Here is a 24,312-nt window from a genome sequence, read left to right on the forward strand (position 1 = left end):
ACAACTTCCATTGCAAGGGCTATAGATACATGTATGAATTTGTTGCCGTCAAATACAAGAGAAAACCCACCCTCTTCAGAGGGAAGTGCTGATGTTGAGCCACCGTTCCAAAAGTTACTAGAGAACTTGCTACTCCAACTCGATAATTGTGGGTCTGAGAACAAAAATAGATAATTGTTTGCATACCTTTCTCTTCTTGTGGAAAGGGGCATTTTCAAGACAGTTCAATTGGGCTTCTTGATGGTAGGGCACATACATGAGGACATTGATGCAATGTTCAATAGGTTCTCTGAGAGCTTGTGAGTGGGACAAACATTGACTTTCCCACATCTGATGGATACATTCAAAAAATGTACATCATCTTCACCAGCACCATTTCTTCTTACACGGGTTCCTAACTTCAAGGATTATGTGGATGGCTACCTATGTGATGGGCAAGAAATGCTAGTTGGTCAAGCAAAGCCATTACAATTTTGATTTTACATGCAAGGTGACAGACCTATGATGCGATACAAGGTGCATCCAAAATCACCGAATTGGATGTCCATTGAAGGGGGAATTGATATATGGAAGAAAGATAGTGAGGGTTGACAATTGTTGCCAATAGGTTGTCTGGATATACTGCCAATGGCTGCATTTGTGAGAGATCACTTGCAAGTAATATAAGGATAAAGGATTACATTAAGTTTTGGGAGAGATGTGCAATTCTGGGAAAGAATGCATCATATGAGTCCTACATTAGGCCAGTGATAGACTATTAGAAAACCATGATCAATGAGCTTGAATAGAAAAACAGCTCAGAGATAGGAGTGTACAAAGAGTTTTGGCCATCATTCATTTTTTTGTCGAGATGGTTGCTTGTAAGAGAGAAAAGGATGAGGTTTTTGATGATGAGGCTTAAGACTCACATCTATAGCTTTAGAGCCCATGGGTGATTGTGTGGTATTGACATTGTCAATAACTTTGAATTGAATATACTTTCTTATTGCACTGAATTGCGTGGTTGTCATATCTTATGCTCTTATAGCTTCTTATTTTTACTTAGACATCGGGACAATGCATGCTTGGAGGGTGGGTCCCTTGTGATTTTTAAAGTAGATATTCAATATAATCACCTAGTCACCTATGGACTTGCAAGTTTGTGCCTTGATTTGGAGATTCAACGCTTGACGATTGGTGCTCTTCCCTATGCAATGGGTTTATTTGTGCTTCTATTGTGTCTAAGTTGGAAAAAGTTGTGTGTGCTTGTGGACCTAACCAATTTTCATGATGTTTAGAATTATAGAGTTATAGGATTCAAGAGAATCTTATCTAAAATTTTACTGACAAAAGAACATGGTTGTGAAAACGTGGTGTTATTTGTGGTTCGGTCTCCAACCAAAGTTTTATCGATTGTCTTTTTTGTAGTCTCTTTTTTTCTTCAAAAGGCCATCATCAAGAACATGTTTCTTGAAAAAACTTATTTTTTGTCGGGCTTTGGATTTTGTTGGATCTTGCTTAGTCCTGTACTTGAGTCTATAGGAGTATTGGCAACCTAGACTAGTATCGGGAGTTGACACTTGCATTCATATGTTGATTTGCATTTGAAAATGCAACCCCATAATTTTGAATGATGCACAACAACACAAAGCAACTATAGATGCCCTTGATAGACGTGCAAAATAGTGAGCGCATCTATAGGCGTTGCTTGAATAGAGAAATTACGAGCGCGTCTAATAGCACGCCTAACAGCTTGTCTATTTGTGCATGTATTGACACGTCTATTTGCGTGTCTACACTGAGAAAATATGGACCCGTCTAACGCTGCGTCTGTCAACGTGTCTTTGCGCATGTATTAGCACATCTATTAGCACGTCTACATTGAGAATTAGACATGTATTTAGATGCGTATTTAGACACAAAACAAAGAATACAAAAAGTGAGATTTTGGTGTACATCATTGCTTTCCAAACATTGCCCATGATTACCAAAGCACATAATTTTAACAAAAACATCAATGCTTTTTTGCAAGCCCACATATACAAGAATTAAGTGAGGTGAGGAGAATGAGACAAGATGTAAAATAGTTTTGCCAATATCAATGATTCAATCTCATCCTCAATGAGATCAACCATTGCCAAACTATATACTTCAAAATCCAAACAGGTGTTTAGATCTACAAATACATTCAACCCACTACTACTTGTGCTACTCATGTGCTCATCGAGTATAGCATCACCAATGGTAGGCTCGTCCTCACGGGTAATGGCCTCAATATCTGTATCTCCTATCTCATGATCATCCTCCTCTCTCGTATCATGGTCATCATCACATCCATGGCCATGATCATCCTCCATACACTCCATATTAGTAAATGTACTATACATCACTTTGGAACGTGGCATAATAGGTATGACATGCCACCATCTATTATTATCCACCATTGCTTGATAGACAACCTAATTCAAACACAAATACAATCGTGTTATTTTCCTTGCATCGAAGGTATCAAATATTTAAAAGCGAATATTTTTATATGTGTGCACAGTACCTATTCACATTGTTGCGTTAGTACTAATGTGTCCTTCCTACTTTGCCAAAACTTTGTGGAGTCAATAGTTACAAAGCCACTTGCATGGCATTTGATTGTTACATTAGAGCCTCTTTCCACCACGTCCTTAAACCACTTTACATCCAAAACATACACAAAGAAGCGTCGAAAGTCAAGCTTAATAATATCTTGGATTATGCCACAATAATCATCCATGGCTCCATTGGCTCCCTCAAAGCTAGCAATGATGCTGCAATCTTGTGTGTTTCTCTTATCATCAATCCGTTGTGTTCGAAAATGCTTGCCCTCACACCATATAGCATTGAACATAGTGCACTACACCAAGAAAAAATCAATTAAATAAGCAATCTAAATTATTGAAAGCTCCTAACTTATGCATAACACTCTATATACCGACCTTGCTCATGCATCCCCTAGCATACTCCCATTCTTCCATTGTGATATACATCCCCTCATCTTTCTCAGCTTTCTCCATTTCATCAAGTAGCCAATCCACATGAATATCCTTTGGAAGTGCTCTTAGATACTGAGGGTATGGCACATGAGATCTGTGGTGTGTACGAAAGAGGACCCTTTCTTCTCGTCTTCTTGCCTTTGCATCCTCGTATCTTGTCACCCATCTTGTCATCACATCACTATTAAGCATGCAATAGAGGTTCATACTATTATGCAACTCTATGTCTATTACTTTGTTGCGTCCTTTCCCTTGAGGCATAATAGAGGTCATCCTTAGGTCTTCATCATCTCTCCATAGTCGTGGGAGAGAGCTATCCACATCAACAAGAAACTCAGAAATATATACAAGTGACCCTTGTACTAACCAACCCTCCGCCATGCTACCTTCGGGTCTTGCATTTTGTCTCACGAAGCCCTTCAAGGTCTTCATGAAGCGCTCGACGAAGAACAACCATCGTGCATGTATAGTACCGCATATAGCAAGATCATCCATCAAATGCACTATAAGATGTAGTTGGCTTGTAAGAATAGAACGTGGAAATGTCTCCTCCACTAAACAAACCACCTCCACTAACATAACTCGAGCATTCTCAAGCGTGGTGGGATCTATTTCCTTTGAGCTCACATACCTAAAAATGAAAAAGTACACCATATTAGCAATATGAACACCTTGCATGGAGCATTGATACGCATCATATTTTGTATCATGTAAAGTACCTCACAAGCTCGCCCATCTTATAAATACAATCTTTCACGTCCTTCGACGCACTACGAGAAATGCTAGTAGGTAGTATGAACTGAACCCACGAGGAGGTGGTTGATTAGTTGCTTATAATTATTCGCTCACAAATTTGAAAGGAAAAAGATATTACGCACATAAAATACTTACTTGGAGCATCTTGTGCCAATCATGAGATTTCAAGCCATATAATTGCTCTACACCTCTTTTCTTGCTCTTTGTAAAGGCTCCCTTCAAACACCTCATGCATCCAGTGGGAGTACGAATTGTAGTAATAGCGTGCTTCACCGCCGCCATCTCTAGCTTTGATAACCTCCATGGTGCACGAGGTAAAAAAACACACCCATTTGGTCTCTCTTGTGGCCAAGCTTCACGCATCCTCCCTGTGGTATGTAGATCCTCCCTTATGCCTATGGAATCTCGTGTCCCATTCAAATGCTCCCAAATGGTAGATGCCACATTCTTGAAGATATGCATGGGATCAAGCAGGTGATTGATCTTGAGATGGGACCAATATGATAAACGATAAAAGATGGAGTATCTAAACAAAAGCTAGTGTTAACGGGCAATCTTTATTTCCAGCCAATATAGCACACAATAGTTACAAACCCTTATCGGCTCATGCCAAGTGGTGGAGTCATGGAACCGTCCCAAATTCTCATCCAATCTCCTGCGGTGAGTGATTGTGGGAGGACTTCATTCCAAGGGACAATATATCTAGGATGATCATGTGGGAGAAATCAATGGTGATTCTCATAGATGACCTTATTCAATGTGTCTTCTAGTGTATGACTTGATAAAAACTGATACTATCTGTCCATTCCCACCCATATTAGACACAAACACAGATTGAAATTTGGGTTTCCATTCATTGTAACCTCGATACCTCCTAATTTCATGCATGGAAATCGAGACTATGCCGACTAATTGAGTGGTGAGCTTTCAAAAAGCAAATGAAAAGTCTATAGAACAAGTAAGTGGACAGCTTCTAAATAGGCAATGCTTAATCATTTTCCACATAGCAACTGCCAAGGTTCTTTAGAGATGGGACCTAACTCTCTCCATCTGCCATAGCCACATAAGTGTCAAACTCTCCAACTTTGTTTTTAAAGGAATACAAAAACAGCACTTACTTTTTCATTTTTCATAAGTACTTGCTTAATCCTCAGCTTTTTTTAAGGTGCCAAGTGAAGAGCGTCATACAATCCTTCCAAGTGGTTTCATGAGGATCGAGAAAATGAAATACCTTCTATAGGCTACCTTAGGTTGTCTTACGTAACAAGACACAAATAGCTCATGTCTTGTGAGTTTTGGGCGGGAAAAATTCAAGCTCAAGGAGAAGACTAGAATTTCAACTAGGAGAAGAACATTCTTTTAATGGAATTTATAAAGTTGGAGAAACATAAATTATGGTACAATTAATAATTGTTAAGGAAATATTCTCAAGCCATGGGGGATTGTGGACAACAAAGGCTATAATATATTAAGCAAGAGCTATCAATAAGTCCATGTGTTTGCCTAGCATGCTTAACAAACAAAAAAACATGCTCTTTTTATGCAAGACATAAGAGAAAATGAAGACTCTCTAGCCAAGAAGTGGATGTACGAGATTTCAAAATTCCAATCTCACAATTGCACTTAGCAATAACATTATATTTGACCACTAAATGATTTTTGAGAGCAAGGGGTGAGTCTACAAAATACTTTTTCCAAATCTCAAGATCATTCATCGAGAGGGATAAGTAAATCGAGAGCATTATAACAACGAAGTATGGATGGAGAAGAAATGAGATGACACTTTCTTTGATCACATCAATAGCTCATGTCTTGTGAGTTTTGGGCGGGAAAAATTCAAGCTCAAAGAGAAGACTAGAATTTCAACTAGGAGAAGAACATTCTTTTAATGGAATTTATAAAGTTGGAGAAACATAAATTATGGTACAATTAATAATTGTTAAGGAAATATTCTCAAGCCATGGGGGATTGTGGACAACAAAGGCTATAATATATTAAGCAAGAGCTATCAATAAGTCCATGTGTTTGCCTAGCATGCTTAACAAACAAAAAAACATGCTCTTTTTATGCAAGACATAAGAGAAAATGAAGACTCTCTAGCCAAGAAGTGGATGTACGAGATTTCAAAATTCCAATCTCACAATTGCACTTAGCAATAACATTATATTTGACCACTTCATGATTTTTGAGAGCAAGGGGTGAGTCTACAAAATACTTTTTCCAAATCTCAAGATCATTCATCGAGAGGGACAAGTAAATCGAGAGCATTATAACAACGAAGTATGGATGGAGAAGAAATGAGATGACACTTTCTTTGATCACATCATCGTGTTCTCTTAGCAATGTGATTTTACTTGCCCTTTATTTTTTATTAGCAAACAGGGATCATTTATGGAATGATGCAAAGATATAACATCTCAAGCCAAGATGAGTACACAACTTCACGTGGTGAGAACCTTCTAGTATATTCGAAAGCTAGCATCTTCTACTCTTTGAATAGGGGTATGATCGGATTTTTCTTTGAATAGGGGTTATGATCGGATTTTTCTTTACATAAACTTTTACTTGAGCACCTTACATGAAAGTAAAAAACGAAACAAAAAATATCCGTCTATTTAAGGAAGCAATCCTTCACTCACCGAGTTGATAAGAAGTAGGGGATAGAAATGGAACAGCTACGCGAGACGGGGGGGAAAACTATGAGACGAAAAAGAAGGCTGAAAGCACCGGACATGATGAGAGGCTAGGGAGAGATGAGGCATGGGGGCAAACTGCGAGAAAAAGAGGGATGAAATCACCGGAGATCTCCTTAAGGGGGGGGGATTATGGGGGGACGTTGGAGATGCTCCCCTGCTTCACACCAAGCTGTGGCAATGGAGATGCGAGACCTCGATGCATTCACCAAAGCTCGATGCTGCACGCCCTTGTATCGTCCGTTGGTCCACACCTGAGCATTACCCATGATTTGTTGTCAACAAAAGGAAAGCAAAGATCGCAGCATTTATACGTTTATGTTTCCTGGCATTCCTGCAACACACAACATGGTCATCTCACCTCCATCTCGTCCCCAATAATGATTGCAAGCGCACCCTTGATGGGCTTGGCGTCCACCCACTCGCCGTTGCGCCTAATCTGAAGTCCACATACATCGTCCTGCTGCAGCAGAATCGTTAGCGCAGTGCCATCCGAATGCGCTGCAAAGCCAATCGCTACATCGGGGTGTGCACAGGGAGGGTAATGATTCAGGACTGTAATCTGGGTCCAGTTTGAATTATCAAAGGCCTTGGCTGTGAAATCGGGGCCAACGCCCAGACTTTCGGATATGGCAGGCAGAAGTCGCGATGCCAATGATCGGACATCCTCGCAGTAAGCTGAGATCACCTCTCTGTGCAAAAAAGTCTCAAAATCCAACTTATCTTACACTCCATTGAACTACAAGACTTCCCTGACATAAAGCTTAACGACTATTGCAGTTGAGCCACATACCTGTACGACGTGGGTTTATCAGGCCAGAGGTCAGTACACGGTTCTATGGGGTTCGAGAGATGCCTAACACACTCCCTCCCGGAAACGACTGGATCCACTGCAGAGCAATAACGTGTTCCATAGCCGATGAATTGGTCGTCTATATCTGCGTTGCCGTTACACTTGAGTTTTTCGTCCATCGACAGAGTAAAGAACTGAAGAGCGACGTCCACGGCCCCTTTCATCACGTCCGAAGCAACTCCATGGTTCACAATCTGCGTGCGCGCAAGGTAAATTCTGGGGATTAAAGGCATATTGAAATGATCATATAATGGGTCTGATCATATGGGAGCAGAAAGAAGTCACCTGCAAGAAACCCCACTCCCGGCACGCACGTTCGATGTGCTCAACAATAGCACCTCGCCCGTCTCCTTCCAGATGTGCCAGATCTATCACCGGCAGCTCGACGCTAGCGTTGGTTGAGAACGGTGAAGCCATGGAGGAGGAATATGGATATGCACAAACGCGCCCACGCTTATTTATACAAAGAAGCTGCCAGCTAGAAAATGATATACAAAGATCAGTTGAATATTTCCCAACTTCTCCGGCGCATTCACTGTTATTGCCTCGGTAAACATGGTGGCTAAATAATCCCATCTCGTCACGTGGGGAAGATACTGCAGAATCGTCCGGGTTTCAGCAATTTTTTCCATCGCTGCCAGCTAGAAAATGAGACGTGCTAACTATTAAATGACAACTTGTGTATCAAATCTTCTTAATATAGGGAGGGTCGTGCATCAAACAACGTCAACACCAATGCATTGTGTCCTTTGATGGACTCAACCATCTCGATCACAACCTCCTCTCTCTTAAGGTCAACGGTTGGAGATCTCCTTGATTATAACAAACGAGTAGCATGACCCGTCTACGATGGGTTCGAGACCCACTCCGTTGGGTCTCAACGTGGGATGTATAGATTGTCATTTTAGGTAGATGGTCTTTCCATCTTTGTATGCAATTTGTGTTTCACTTAATGAACATTTTTAACCAAATGACTTCTGATTCACAACCCGAAAAACTCCATCCTACCTTATTGCCTTGTTGAGGTCTCTCTCTCTCTCTCTCTCTCTCTCTATATATATATATATATATATATACGTACGTATGTATATGTATATTTACATTTATATATTTATTTATATATGAAGACCTTCCTCTTGCAACTTGGCAATCTCTCTCTCTCTCGGCCCTTTGTCTTGCGGCCTCCTCCACTGGTTACCACGTGTCATCTGTGACAACTACCTCGCCTAAATATTAATGGTGCTTGGCAACATGCATGATGATGGGCAAGTCTTTGATATGTTACTTGATTTGAATGATCTCTCTAATCATAGGCTATATCAAATGTGGGGAGTTACACCACAAATAGGAATCAATACTATGCCTTTAATAAATGCATTGTCTCTCAAATTTACTTCTATATGAAATATACTTATATGAGGCAAAATAAGAAATCCCTTCAATCTCGAACTTGTGCTATGATGTTGCACCAAGGCTGAGTCAATATGGTTGGTGCAAGCTTGCTTGTGCTGTGTTGTGCCAAGACTGCTGTGCCCTATGCCAAGATGGTTGAGCAAGATGTTGTCTATGTGGATATGCTGCGTCTTGCATCAAGGAGATATAAATATAAATATTTATATAAATATTCATGACACACGAAAAACTCCATTTCGCCTTATTGCCTTGTTCAGCACCTCTCTCTCTCTCTCTCTCTCTCTCTCTCTCTCTCTCTCTCTCTCTCTTTCTCTCTCTCTCTTCAAGATCTTTCTTTCCCCTTCTTTCATGGGCTGATTTTGTCTGCTTCCACAACAAGACAAAGCACCCATAGACGCGCGCACAGACGCGTTTCATGAACTAAATAAAAAACTTACGGGCGCGTCTATTTTCGCGTCTGGAGACCCGCGTTTAATTGCGCGTCTATATATCAGACACACGCGCGTATAGACGCGCAGTTAGATGCATAAATAGACGCGCTTATAAACGCGTTTATAGATGCACATATAGACGCAAGTCGAACAGACAGACGCGTATATAAACGCATTTTTAAACGCACTGATAGATGCGCTTTATTTATTTATTTATTTTTTTACAGAATACTGTGTATGTTGTGTATGCTATATAGTTACAAGAATCCCATATCCACATTGTGTAATTCAATTCTTACAGCCAACCGCATTTTAATTACAATTCCAAATAAAACATTACAACTCCAAAACACAATAAAATTGAAAGCTCAAAAAGTGCTTGTATATACATATAGCACGAAGCTAAGCCATGTCATGTGGCTTCAAGTACAAAAAATAAGAGGAGTGTATATACAAGAGGCACAAAGCCAAGCCAGTGGCTTTAAGTACAAAAAAGAGTAGCTAGCACTACTTATACGACTAATCTATGTTCTCCAGGTCCTCGCTCCCTTCCACGCTCCCTTCTGCGCTCCCTTCTGCGCCTCCTTCCTCCTCTTCCTCATCGTCTTGTGCACGGGCCTGTAAACAAGGGACAACATAATATATCAATGTATGAAAAATCAAATCTTTACTTATAATTTTGGCATTATTTAATTACTTTCAAATACCTGGGGGACCGCTCCAGTAGCTCGGGTATACTGCTCCTCAGTAATCAACCCGTCATCATAGAAGTGCCTCCATGTATCTCCTCTGCGATGGTGGCGGTGGTAGGCTGTCTCCACTGGAGTAGGGTATCTGCCCACGATCTCAAGCTGCATGACCGCGACACACTTTGCGGAGGGATTAGTACAAAGAAACAACCAACCTCCTAATAAACTACATAAGCAATATAATTTGAGATTGATACTTACAAATTGGGCCTCCCATGATTCAACACCCCCTGCTCCAAAATGCGCGCTTCCATATTCCTCCGTCTGGATCCTCCGTGCCTCCACATGCTGCAGACTGGGGTCCTCCCTCGCTGACTTCATTGCCTTCTTCCACTCACCCTTGTGAGCGGTGTGGGGCAGGCCCCTTGGTGGTTGACCTCTGGCAAGCTCCGCTAGTGCCTGCCTCTTAAGCGAAGATCTTTTATTGCTAAGTATCGTAACAATCTTTGACTTCCCCCATTTATCTGTGAACTGGCGATTGGGGGGGTTGGGATACCTAGAGCGAAGAGTAGTGAGGGTCTCATCAGCCAACCTCTTTGGGTGGTCTTTGTAGTGGATAAAGCAATCTCTGTAATTGTACAGAGCGCATGAAGGCCATGATGTCCTTCCCCCGCGCATCCATCAAGATGCCTCCTGTCTGAGTGATGTCATAATAAATCGTACCATCACCCAGAGGCACGTCTAAATCATCTGAATCATCATCCTCCCCACCGCCAAATGGCCCAAAGCACTATGCCATGCATCCCCCACCGCTCTCCCTGCTACTACACCTGCTACCCTGTCGTGTCGAGCTCGTACGCTGGCCACTCATAGCTAGGGACTGCACGGGACTATGCTGACCACTCGTAGCTGGAGAACCGAGTCTCAACGGCACAGGAGTACGTCGACGGCTCGTCGAGACAGAAGGACCTCCTGACGGCATGGGGGAAGGGGCATAAGACGGGATGGCAGAAGGGACATAAGACGGCATGGGGGAAGGGTCATAAGACGGTACGGGGGAAGGGGCATAAGAAGGGGCATAAGACGGCTGTGCTGACTCCACTGGGGTGATCTCAGGTGGTGTGGGGTGGCTTGGAGTCTGTAGTGCCGACTCCTAGGGAGTGTTTAGAGTACCCATCATATACCCGTATAACTCCGCAGGACTAGGAGGGTGCCCTAAAAGGTTATATAAGTCCTTCCAAATAGATTCCCGGGGATCAGGTGAGCTAGAAGCGCTTCCTGGCCACATGTTGAACTGGAAAAAAGGAAAAAAATCTATTACTGATGAGCTGAGAAGAAAGGGGAAGAAAAGAGAGGCTTACTGTCAGAGCGCGTCTATAGACGCGTCTGATTTGCGCATCTATAGACGCGTCTAACAGAGCGTCTAACAACTCGTCTAACAGAGCGTTTAACAGAGCGTTTAACAGAGCATTTAGCAGAGCATCTATAGACACGTCTGTCTGTGTCTGCAACAAGCCAGACGCGCGGTCAGACGCGCCTATAGACGCGCTTTTAGACGCGCTCTGAGACGCGCCTATAGACGCGCTCCGATAGACGGGATTTCTAAAAAGTAGAAAAGGACATTGCGCTCGACACAAAAACGTGACACTGATACCCAGATCATGCGCTTCTTGGATACGAGAAAGTACAAAACTGGAGAGAGCAAACTTCCAAACAAGATCAACTGCAAAAAGACTTACTTGGATAGAGGTATGGAAGGTTCTTTTTTTTTCAAAGTTGCTTCTTCTCCTTGTTCGTCCTCCTCTCCTTTAAGCTTAGAAGTAAGTGTGGCTGCCTTTCTCTTGAGTGTAAGCTTGGAAGTAAGTATGGGAGCCTCCCTCTTAAGCTTCGAAACTATGGATCTGCTAATAAAGAAGGAAGCAAGCCGCGCGAAGTATAAGTAATGTGAAGAAAAGCAAAGCGAGCGGCGCGTCGAAAAGCAGGTTTAAAAGTCGCGTCTATAGTCGCGTTTGATAGCGCGTCTAAATACATAGAGTAGACGCGATTTTAGACGCGATTTTAGACGCGACTATAGACGCGGCGATAGACGCAACATAGAGTTTAAATTAAACATTTGAAGAAGAGCAAATTTGGTGGGTTGTTTGTTTGTAGGATGTCTCCATCTTCAGCAAGTAGCTCCAGTGAGGATGAATCCCTCCGTATCCACCATCGCGAAATGTGATTGGAGCAAAAAATCAAATGTCTGTGTGATCGATGTCGAGGAAACATGTATCGTGCACGCAGGATTACACTCAATCATATCTCAAAGTATGGAGAATGGGATGTGACCGTAAACAGGGTAAGGGTTTGTAAGTTAAGGTTGATTGAGATACCTATGGGTGTTCATATGTTTGAGTTATGATCCCGTTTTAATTTGATACAGGATGTAGTGCCACACCCGCATATGTTACCCTATGCCCGTCGTGAAGAGGCGAAGCGTCGGCGATATGAGGTGGGATCTTCAGGAGGGACTGTTACGGATGCATGGAGTGATGGTGATAGTAGCCCTCTGCCATTACCTCATGAAGCCGTGGAGGAGGAGGTGTTTGATGATATGGTGCGGGATTTATATGTCCATCAAGGGAGGGATAATAGCATGGAGCAGGATGATCTTTTTACTACGGCATCGACTCCACTGTTTGAGGGGTGCACATTCTCTGTTCTACGTGCCTCCCTTGAGTTACTAAACTTGCAAGCCATCTATGGATGGAGCAATGCAAGTTTGAATGCATAACTCAAGTAAGCTTTAAAGTCGATTTTGCAAACATGGTGAATTATGCTAGTGGGTCAATTACTCGAATGCTTTTCCTCATTTATGGTCTTCACGTGCAGGCTATTGTGTAAAATGCTTCCAAGGGAGAATAAACTACCGACCTCAAGAGATATGGCAAGGCAACATGTGACCTCTCTTGGAGGATTAGATTACAAGCGCATCCATGCATGTGTCAACGATTGCGTTTTGTTTCGTGGACTACATAAGGATGCAAGAGAGTGTCCTACTTGTGGAGAGGCAAGATATAGAGCAGATCTCAAAACCTTGGACGTGCCTCGTAAGGTATTGCGACATTTTTCCATAATCCCTCGCATCCAACATATGTTCAAGTGCAAATCTATTGCAGAGCTCATGTCATGGCATTCCTCCCATTGATCAATCGTGGCAAGTGGAGAACTCCTGCGGACTCTCTTGCGTGGAAGCATATTGAAGACACATGGCCAAGCTTCAAGGAATAACCTAGGAGCTTGAGACTTGGATTGGGTATGGACGGTGTGAACCCATTTGGTCTCAAAAGCACGTCTTACAGTGTATGGCCAGTGGTATTGGTGAATTACAATCTTCCACCCTCTATGGCTATTAAGAAAGGACATGTCATGCTGTCCCTTCTAATTCCAGGGAAACATAAAGTCAAAAACCCTGATGTTTATTTGGAGCCTTTGATTGATGAGCTAGAGATACTTTGGAGAGGTATCGAGGTGCATGATGTGAGCAGGCCTCCCTCATCACGAGACTTTAACTGCAAAGCAGTCTTGATGTGGACGATGCATGACTTCCCAGGCTATGGCGAGTGTTCAGGTAAGCATTGCATTTTTTAATTATGAATAGGCAAAGGATGTGGCACCCTAAACCCACCTTCCACTCGTAATTGCATCTATTGTTCAGGTCTCACTACATCGGGTTACCATGCATGTCCTGTTTGTGGTCCTTCGCTAGTTGCCTCACAGGCAGACGCATTGAATAAGGTCATCTATGAGAATCACCATCGATTTCTCCCACCTGATCATCCTAGATATGTTGCCCCTTGGAATGAAGTCCTCCCACAATCACTTACCGCGGGAGATTGGATGAGAATTTGGGACGGTTCCATGACTCCTCCACCACTTGGCATGAGCCGGTAAGGGTTTGTAACTATTGGCTGGAAGTAAAGATTGGCTATATTGGCAGAAAGTAAAGATTGCATGCTAACACTTTATTTTGTTTAGATACTCCATCTTTTATCGTTTACCATATTGGTCCCACCTCAAGATCCCATGCATATCTTCAAGAATGTGGCATCTACCATTTGGGAGCATTTGAATGGGACACGAGATTCGGCACAGGCATAAGGGAGGATCTACGTACCACAAGGAGGATGCGTGAAGCTTGGCCTCAAGAGAGACCAAATGGGCGTGTTTTTTTACCTCGTGCACCGTGGATGTTATCAAAGCTAGAGATGGCGACGGTGAAGTGCGCTATTACTACAATTCGTACTCCCACTGGATGCATGAGGTGTTTGAAGGGAGCCTTTACAAAGAGCAAGAAAAGAGGTGTAGAGCAATTATATGGCTTGAAATCTCATGATTGGCACAAGATGCTCCAAGTAAGTATTTTATATGCATAATATCTTTTTCCTTTCAAATTTGTGAGTGAATAGCTATAAGCAACTAATCAACCACCTCCTCGCGGGTTCAGTTCATACTACCTACTAGCATTTCACGTAGTGCATCGAAGGAAGTGAAAGATTGTATTTACAAGATGGGCGAGCTTGTGAGGTATGTGAGCTCAAAGGAAATAGATCCCACCACGCTTGAGAATGCTCGAGTTATGTCAGTGGAGGCGGTTTGTTTAGTGGAGGAGACATTTCCACGTTCTATTCTCACAAGCCAACTACATCTCATAGTGCATTTGGTGGATGAGATTGCTATATGCGGTACTATACATGCACGATGGTTGTTCTTCCTCGAGCGCTTCATGAAGACCTTGAAGGGCTTCGTGAGACAAAATGCAAGACCCGAAGGTAGCATGGCCGAGGGTTGGTTGGTACAAGAGTCACTTGTATATATTTCTGAGTTTCTTGTTGATGTGGATAGCTCTCTCCCACGACTATGGAGAGATGATGAAGACCTAAGGATGACCTCTATTGTGCCTCAAGGGAAAGGACGCAACAAAGTAATAGACACGGAGTTGCATAATAGTATCAACCTCTTTTGCGTGCTTAATAGTGATGTGATGAAAAGATGGGTGACAAGATACGAGGATGCAAAGGCAAGAAGACAAGAAGAAAGGGCCCTCTTTCGTACACACCACAGATCTCGTGTGCCATACCCTCAGCATCTAAGAGCACTTCCAAAGGATATTCATGTGGATTGGCTACTTGATGAAATGGAGAAAGCAGAGAAAGACGAGGGGATGCATATCACAATGGAAGAATGGGAGTATGCTAGGGGATGCATGAGCAAGGTCGGTATATAGAATGTTATGCATAAGTTAGGAGCTTTCAATAATTTAGATTGCTTATTTAATTGATTTTTTCTTAGTGTAGTGCACGATGTTCAATGCTATATGGTGTGAGGGCAAGCATTTTCGAACACAACGGATTGATGATAAGAGAAACACACAAGATTGCGGCGTCGTTGCTAGCTTTGAGGGAGCCAATGGAGCCATGGATGATTATTGTGGCATAATCCAAGATATTATTATGCTTGACTTTCGACGCTTCTTTGTGTATGTTTTGGATGTAAAGTGGTTTAAGGACGTGGTGGAAAGAGGCCCTAATGCAACAATCAAACGCCATGCAAGTGGCTTTGTAACTATTGACTCCACAAAGTTTTGGCAAAGTAGGAAGGACACACTAGTACTACCGCAACAATGTGAACAGGTACTGTGCACACATATAAAAATACTCGCTTTTAAATATTTGATGCAAGAAAAGTAACATGATTGTATTTGTGTTTGAATTAGGTTGTCTATCAACCAATGGTGGATAATAATAGATGGTGGCATGTCATACCTATTATGCCACGTTCCAAAGTGATGTATAGTACATTTACTAATATGGAGCGTATGGAGGATGATCATGGCCATGGACGTGATGATGACCGTGATACAAGAGAGGAGGATGATCATGAGATAGGAGATACAGATATTGAGGCCATTACCCGTGAGGATGAGCCTACCATTCGAGATGCTGATTTCGATGAGCACATGAGTGGCACAAGTAGTAGTGGGTTGAATGTATTTGTAGATCTAAACACTTGTTTGGATTTTGAAGTAGATAGTTTGGCAAGGATTGATCTCATTGAGGATGAGATTGAACCGTAGCCCCATAATTGATATTGGCAAAACTATTTTACATATTGTCTCATTCTCCTCATCTCACTTAATTCTTGTATATGTGGGCTTGCAAAAAATTATGTGCTTTGGTAATCATGGGCAATGTTTGGAAAGCAATGATGTACACCAAAATCTCACTTTCTGTATTCTCTGGTTTGCGTCTATTTACGCGTCTAAATGTGCGTCTGATTCTCAGTGTAAACGCGCAAATAAACGCGGAAATACACGCACAAATAGACGCGCTAATAAAGGGATGTTAGACGGGCCTGTATTTTCTCAGATTAGACGCGCACGTAGACGCGATAATTTACGCGCAAATAGACGAGCTTTTAGACGCGCCCGTAATTCCTCTACTAAAGCAACGCCTATAGACGCGCCCGCTATTTTGCGCGTCTACCAAGCGCGTCTATAGTTGCTTTGTGTTGTTGTGTTCCCATAGAGACAATGTTCACAAAATTCAAAATCAGAAAAACTCAAATGCAGTACATAAACCAAACGGCATAAGAGTTTCATTTCATTCTGGCTCATGTACCCCAACCGACAATGCCACAAAGAAGTACTTGGCTGCTTGGTTATTGCAACAACATGATCAGACACCCTTGATACATGTAAGGGATATAATGTCTCACACTTAGCACCTCTTACCAAAACCATAGAGCCCTTTTGAATTTTCCAACTCTGAAAGCCAAAGGTGGTAACCAGCATCATATAGCTAACCCGTTGAAATGTGACTCTTGGTCAGCTTAGGCACATGTCTCACATTTTCCAAAATAAATGTAGACCCATTTGCAAAAGAAAATTTTATGTCACCTACATGGTTCGCATGGTCGATCACGCATTAAACCATGTTTTTTGCCTATTGTCATGCACAATCGTCAAAAAACACACCTCGAGGGGTGTTCTTGGAACCTGCATGTATACGATGGAAATACCCCTTTGCACACACATCAATCCTACCTATGTAGAGGCACGTCCAAAGTCTCAAGCCCATCAGATGTAGTTCGCATGGTTGATCATCCATCAAACCATGTTTTTCACCGTGTCATGCACAATGATAAAAAAACACGCTCCGAGGCATGTTATTCAGAGGCTCACGTATCTGATGGGCATCCTTCTTTGCACCTACATCAATTCCACCTATGCTGAGGCACATATAGAGTATCACTCTTATAGGATGTGGTTTGCATTGTCGATCATGCGTTAAACCATGTTTTTTACCTAGTGTCGGGTCGTCAAAAAACATGCTTACAGGCGTGTTATTCAAATATGCACATAAAAGATGGGCATCTTGCTTTGCACATGCATGAATACCACCTATGTTGAGGCATGTGCAAGTATCATGCCCATCAGATGTGGTTCGCGTGCTCGATCACGCATTAAACCATGTTTTCCACCTAGTGTCATCCACAATTGTCAAAAAACATGCCTCGAGAAGTGTTATTTGCACCTGCATGTATCCGATGGGCACCTTGCTTTGTACATGCATCAATATCACCTATTTAGAGGCATGTGCAAAGTATTGTGCCCATCGAGATGTGGTTCCCATGGTCAATCATCCAAGGCTCACATATCCGATGGTAATCCTGCTTTGCACATACATTAATCCTACCTATGTTGAAGCATGTTCAAAGTATCATGCCAATTGGATGTGGTTTGCATGGTCGATCACGCATTAAACCATGTTTTTCCCCTAGTGTCATACACAATTGTCAAAAAACATGCCTCGAGGTGTGTTGTTCGAACCTGCATGTATCTGATGGCATCCCCCTTTACACATGCACAATACTACCTATGTGAAGTCAGGTGCATAGTATCATGCCCATCAGATGTGGTTGGTATGGTTGATCATGATTAAACCATGTTTTTCACCTAGTGTCCTGCACAATCATCAAAAAACATGCTTGCAGGTGTGTTATTCGAACCTACAGATATTCGATGGAAATCCCCCTTTGCACACATGTCAATACCACATTTTTTAAGGCACTTGCAAATTATCATGCCCATCGAGTGTGATTCGAATGGTCAATCTTGAATTAAACCATGCTTTTCACCTAGTGTCATGCGCAATCGTCAAAAAACAAGCCTCAAGGTTTGTTAGTCAATCCTGTACATATCCGATGGGCATACCGCTTTGCACATATGTCAATAACACCTATTTGGAGGTGCATGCAAAGTATCATGCCCATCTTATGTGGTTCTCATGATCGATCACCCATCAAATCATGTTTTTCACCTAGCGTCATGCACAATAATCAAAAAACACAGTCGAAGGTGTGTTATTCAAAGATGCACGTATCCGATGGGCATGCTACATTGTAGGCACATCAATTCCACCTATTTTGAGGCATGTGAACAGTATCATTCCCATCAGGTGTGGTTTGTGTGTTCGATCACGCATGAAACCACGTTTTTCACCTAGTGTCCTATACAATCATCATGAAACCTGCTGCCAGGTGTGTTAATTGCACATGCACGTATCCAATGATCATCGTGCATTGCATGCATGCAATAACATCTATGTTGATGCACGTGCAATGTTTCATGCCCATCAAATGTGGTTAGCATGGTTGATCACCCATTCAACCATGTTTTTCACCTAGTGTCATGCATAATCGTCAAAAAACATGCTTGCAGGTGTGTTATTAAAAACTGCACGTATTCGATGGACATTCCCCTTTGCACACATATCAATCCCACATATGTTAAGGCACGTGAAAAGTTCTCTACCCATAGGATGTGGTTCACATAGTCGATCAAGCATTAAACCATGGTTTTCACCTCGTGTCATGTATAATCGTCAAGAAACACACTTGTAGGTGTGTTATTTGAACCCGCACGTATCCAATGGACATCCCCCTTTGCACACATCTCAATCCCACCCATGTTGAGACACGTGCAAAGTATTGTGCCCATTAAATGTGGTTCTCAGGGCCAATCACTGATTAAACCATGTTTTTCACCAAGTGTCATGGACAATCATCAAAAAACATGCCTCAAGGTGTGTTATTGGAACCTGCACCTATCCGATGGGCATCCCCCTCTGCACATGCATCAATACCACCTATATGGAGGGGTGAGCAAAGTATCATTCCCAGAAAATGTGGTTCGCATGGTCGATCACCCATCAAACCATGTTTTTCACCTAGTGTCATGCACAATCATAAAAAAACACACTGCTCCGAGCTGTGTTATTTGAAGGCGTACATATCTGATGGGCATACCAATTTACACATGCATCAATCCCACCTAACTATAGGCATGTGAAAATGATCATGCCCATTGTATGTGATTCGCATGGTCGATTACGCATGAAACAATGTTTTTCACCTAGTGTCCTACACAATCATCATAAAATTCCCTTCCAGGCATGTTATTCACACATGCACGTATCCGATGAGCATCGCACTTTGTACCCACATTGATATCACCTATTTCAAGGCACGTGCAAAGTATCATGCCCATTGGATGTGGTTCGCATGGTTGATCACGCATTAAACCATGTTTTTCACCTAGTATCACGCACAATCATAAAAAAACACGCCTCAAGGTGTGTTATTCAAACCTTCCCGTATCCGATGGAAATCCACCTTTGAACATGCATCAATACTACCTATGTGAAGGCAAGTGAAAAGTATCATGCGCATCGGCTGTGGTTGTTACGGTTGATCATGCATTAAACCTTGTTTTTCACCTAGTGTCATGCATAATTGTCAAAAAACACGTCTAGAGGTGTGTTATTCGAATTGCATTTATCCGATGGGCACTTTGCTCTACACACACATCAATACAACCTATGTGGAGTTGCATGCAAAGTATCGTGCCCATCGGCGGATGTGCTTCGCATGGTCGATCACCCATTAAATCATGTTTTCACCTAGTGTCATGCATAATCATCAAAAAACACACTTGCACGTGTGTTATTTGAACTAGCATGTATCTGATAGACATCCCCATTTACACGCACATCAATACCACCTATGTTAAGGCACATGCAAAATATCATGCCCATAGGATGATGGTCGATCATGTATTAAACCATGTTTTTAAAACATGCCTCAAGGTGTGTTATTCGAACTTGCATGTATATGATGTACTTCCTCCTTTTCATGTGAATACATCCCACCTATGTCAAGGCATGTTAAAGGTTTTGTGCCCATCGGATGTGGTTCGCATGGTCGATCACACATTAAAACATGTTTTTCACCTAGTGTCATGCACAATCATCAAAAAACATGCCTGAAGGTGTGTTATTCAAACTTGCACGTATACGATGGTCATCCCCCTTTGCACACACATCAATCCTACCTATGTTATCCTCCCCATTAGATGTGGTTCGCATGGTTGATCATCCATCAAACCATGTTTTTCACCTAGTGTCATGCACAATGATAAAAAAACATGCTCCAAGGTGTGTTATTCAAAGGCTAAGGTATCCAATGTGCATCCCACTTTGCACGTGCATCCATCCAACCTATGTGGAGACACTTGTAGAGTATCGTGCCCATTGGATGTGGTTTGCATGGTCGATCACATGTTAAACCATTTTTTTCACCTAGTGTCGGGCATAATCGTCAAAAAACACACTTGTAGGTGTGTTATTCAAATACAAACATATACGATGGGCATACTGCTTTGCACATGGATGAATCCCACCTATGTTGAGGCATGTGCAAAGTATTGTGTCCATTGGATGTGGTTCGCGTGATCGATCATGCATTAAACCATGTTTTTCACCTAGTGTCATGCACAATTGTCAAAAAACATGCCTCGAGTTGTGTTATTCAAACCTGCATGTATCCGATGGACACCTCTTTCTATATGTGCATTAAAATAACCTATTTGGAGGTATGTGAAAAGTATCGTGCCCATTGGATGTCGTTCGCATGGTCGATCATCCATCAAACCATTTTCACCTAGTGTCATGCTCAATCATTAAAAACATGCTCTGATGTGTGTTAGTCAAAGGCGCACATATCCAATGGGCATCCTGACTTGGACGCACATTAATATTACCTATGTTGAGGCATGTGTAAAGTATCGTGCCCATCGGATGTGGTTTGTATGGTCGATCACGCATTAAACCATGTTTTTAACCTAGTGTCATGCATATTCATCAAAAAACACGCCTTGAGGTTTGTTATTCAAACCTGCATGTATTCGATGGACAAAACCCTTTGTAGGTGCATCAATACTACCTATTTTGTGGGACATGAAAAGTATCATGCCCATCGGATGTGGTTCGAATTGTCGATCACACATTAAACCATGTTTTTCACCTAGTGTCATGCCGAATTGTCAAAAAGCACGCTTCCAAGTATGTTATTCGAACCTGCACGTATCCGATGGGAATACCCCTTTGCATGAACATTAATATCGCCTATGTTAAGTGCAAAGTATCGTGCCCATCGGATATGGTTCTCATGGTCGATCACGCATTAAAGCATGTTTTCCACCTAGGGTCATGTTTTTCACCAAGTATTTTATCCATGGGACAAACACCATTTAACGGGAGCATGTCGATGGAAATATGCATGCGTGACCAAGAAAAATTAAATCTCTACTTTCCATGAAGCCTAAAACCTCATTGGAATCTAAAAATATTGACTTGGTGGGACCCTGAACCTACACAAAAATCCCAAGGTTGACTTTTCCTCAAAACAAAATCCCCTGCCACCATCAAACCTCAAAGCTGGATGGGAATCCCAAAAAACTTTTCTCAAAAACAAAATATTTTTTGCCCATAGGGCATCAAGAATGCACTCAAAGGTTATGTTGGAATACTTTGAGATCGATGCGTGCTCAAAGGAAACTATATATGAAGTAGGACATGTAATGGTGTTGCCACAGTAGGGACCTCAAGAAATGGATGATGCCACGCACACACATCAATATGACCAAGCGCAGTTGCAAAGAATGGAAGAAGAAGGACGGTCAGCTGCAATCATGGTACAACCCCTCCCAAAAAAACCAAGACATCAAATGCTAAGGGTGAGTACTTCAAGAGCCACAGTTCCAACTGCACGTACTAGAAAAAGAGGTTGCCTCTTTAAAAAGAAAGGTCTTCGAGAAGTAGAATTGGAAGAGGAAGAGGAAGAAGAGTAAGAGCAAATGTATAAGAAGAAGAAAGAATGTCACTTAGATGAGGGTGTCATAGAGGATGACCCATGATATATTTGGGAACATAAGCCTTATCCAGTGGATGCCACTTCTGTGGGGACATCAAGAATCTTCACAAATAGTAGATAGCTGGATGTTGCCTATGCCAGACATATTTTTTAGGCTTAGGTGGATGGAAAGAATCTAGTTACTTCGAATGTAGTGCTCCATCCAATGATGTATCTTCCAAAGAAGCCTAGCTTTAAGGATGCGATCATTTTCTAGGGGCCTTCAAATTTTTTGAGAGTTCACTAAGTACGTTGGAGCAAGAGTTGTTGCAATGAGAAAAGGATCTAAAGAATCTGATGCTATAGTACAACAACTCATATTGAAGGATACAAGGAGAGATTTCCTACTCAAGTGCACATTTGAGCCTATCGGTGGTCAACACTTTGCATATGCATGCAATAAATTGGCCAGAGAGGCACATGGAGTGAAAAGAATCTCGACCCGGATCTTCTATAGGATACCTCAATTTCAGTACTACATGGAAATGATATGCATCTTTAAGAGCGAGCACAGATAGCAAATTGAGTCTAAAAGATCATGTTGCTTTGCGAAACATTAGCTCAACTTAAGAGATGTTGACAAAATTGAGGACCATATGGAAAACATGTGGGCAATTAGACCTCTTGGCCATCTCTCCATGCGGTGGAATCCTTTGGACTTTACCACGAGGCTAGGATGGAAGTCCATACTTTAATGGAAGTATAGGAGACGGTGTGTCTGAGAAATCTGTTACAAGCCAAAGTTCAATCCCGAATAGGAAGCATGATTTTCTAACCTGCAAGGACTTTACAAAGAATGACAAAAAAAGAAGATGCAAAAAATCTCGTTCAATTCTACACTTGCCTAAGTGCAGTTGTTCCAAGGGCAAAGCAAGACCAACAAGCTGAGATGTTGACTAGGTTCAAGGTTGTAAGAGATGGGTATCATGGTTATACCAACATCATTTTTCATCCCAATGAAGTGCTCAACAAATTCATTCTACATGCGCTGCATGTGAAAGGTGAGATATCACATATGAAGCCCCTTCATTCATTACAGAAAAGGCAATGAAGGCTAAGAAAAAAGAGGTGACCACCAGAATGTGGAGGCCCATGAGGAACTTGCCAGATTTCTATGTAACCATGGCATCCGAGAAGATTCTAAAGAATGAATGGTTCTTTGGAAAAAAGGATAGAGATCACTGCATGGAGGATAACATCGTTTGGCAAGTGAAGCACGATGCAGTGGAGAGTGCCATCAAATTTCTTCTCGCAGAAAAGAACATCCTTGTGACTCAATACAAGATTGACAATACTTTCATGAAGCAGATAACAATGGCTTTATCCTAAGTGAAATAAAATGCATGGGCACACAAGTGGGTGAGGGTGCAAGAAGAAGGGCCAGGGGATGCCACTTTGAGCATGCGTTCTTTCATATATAATATCAATGTAATAGAATGGGTTCCCATGCTATTATGAAATGTGTCATCATATTATTTCTTAATCTTATTAAATGTCTAAATAAATTACTTGCATGTTCTCACGATGTTTCATATAGGGTACATATTATTTTTAAATCTTCTTAAATGTCTAAATAAATTAGGAGCATGTTCTCATGATGTTTCATATACGGTATCAAAGCATAAAAAACGATTGCAATCCTAAAACTTTCTCAGTACAAGGCATAGGCCCTTTCTCAACGAAAATACCAATGTTTTTTACACTAATTTTTTTAAAAACGGGCGCAAACGTCATTATTAACGTCGTTATAAGCATCGAAAAAGAACGATCACTATATAAGCATCGCTATATAGCGACACTGATAAATGTCGCTATATAGCAACACTAATAATCATCGCTATATCGCGACACTGGTAAACGTCGCTATATAGCAACGATTAATAGAACTTTAAAAAAAGCATTAGTGGGGCTAAACAGGGCCATAGCAAGCCCTGTTTTGCCCCACTAATGTTTTTTTTTTGGTAATTATAAAAAGAAGTTTTTTATTACAAAATTTCCCTTGCGAAAAGGGTGATATAAAATCGCTGAAGTGAAATGATCGAGCAACAAAAGCATATACATGTCGAAGATATACAACATTGTTTGTTACAAAATTACCCTTTCAAAAAGGGTGATACAAAATCGCTCAAACGAGCTAATATGCAAAATGATATACATGGCGAAATATATGCAAACTACTAC

The 24,312-nt window shown here is 41.7% G+C and overlaps 1 protein-coding gene across 1 annotated transcript; it reads right to left on the minus strand.

Moving 5' to 3' along the window:
* Positions 1–6,453: 6,453 nt before the first annotated feature.
* LOC147891894 (putative 2-oxoglutarate-dependent dioxygenase SLC1) lies at positions 6,454–7,724 on the minus strand. The gene is made up of 4 exons (XM_087388530.1): positions 7,593–7,724; positions 7,248–7,501; positions 6,816–6,914; positions 6,454–6,708 (listed from the first exon to the last, which is right to left on the minus strand). The coding sequence occupies exons 1-4, from the start codon at positions 7,722–7,724 to the stop codon at positions 6,660–6,662; spliced, it is 534 nt and encodes a 177-aa protein (XP_087244656.1). The 3' UTR covers positions 6,454–6,659.
* Between the last annotated feature and the right edge of the window lie 16,588 nt (positions 7,725–24,312).

The sequence above is a fragment of the Dipteris shenzhenensis genome, chromosome 17, assembly GCF_047967505.1.
Source record: "Dipteris shenzhenensis isolate YYH24624 ecotype China chromosome 17, Dip_SZ_1.0, whole genome shotgun sequence".
In the NCBI taxonomy this organism is placed as follows: domain Eukaryota; kingdom Viridiplantae; phylum Streptophyta; class Polypodiopsida; order Gleicheniales; family Dipteridaceae; genus Dipteris; species Dipteris shenzhenensis.

What these genes read in the sequence shown, in the direction of transcription:
- LOC147891894 (XM_087388530.1), bottom strand. Translation starts at nt 7,724, where the DNA reads ATGGCTTCACCGTTCTCAACCAACGCTAGCGTCGAGCTGCCGGTGATA. An exon ending in GATAAACCCACGTCGTACAG is followed by an intron (nt 6,915 to 7,247) that starts GTATGTGGCTCA and finishes CTGCTGCAGCAG; the next exon opens with GACGATGTATGTGGACTTCA. An exon ending in TTATTGGGGACGAGATGGAG is followed by an intron (nt 6,709 to 6,815) that starts GTGAGATGACCA and finishes GGTAATGCTCAG; the next exon opens with GTGTGGACCAACGGACGATA.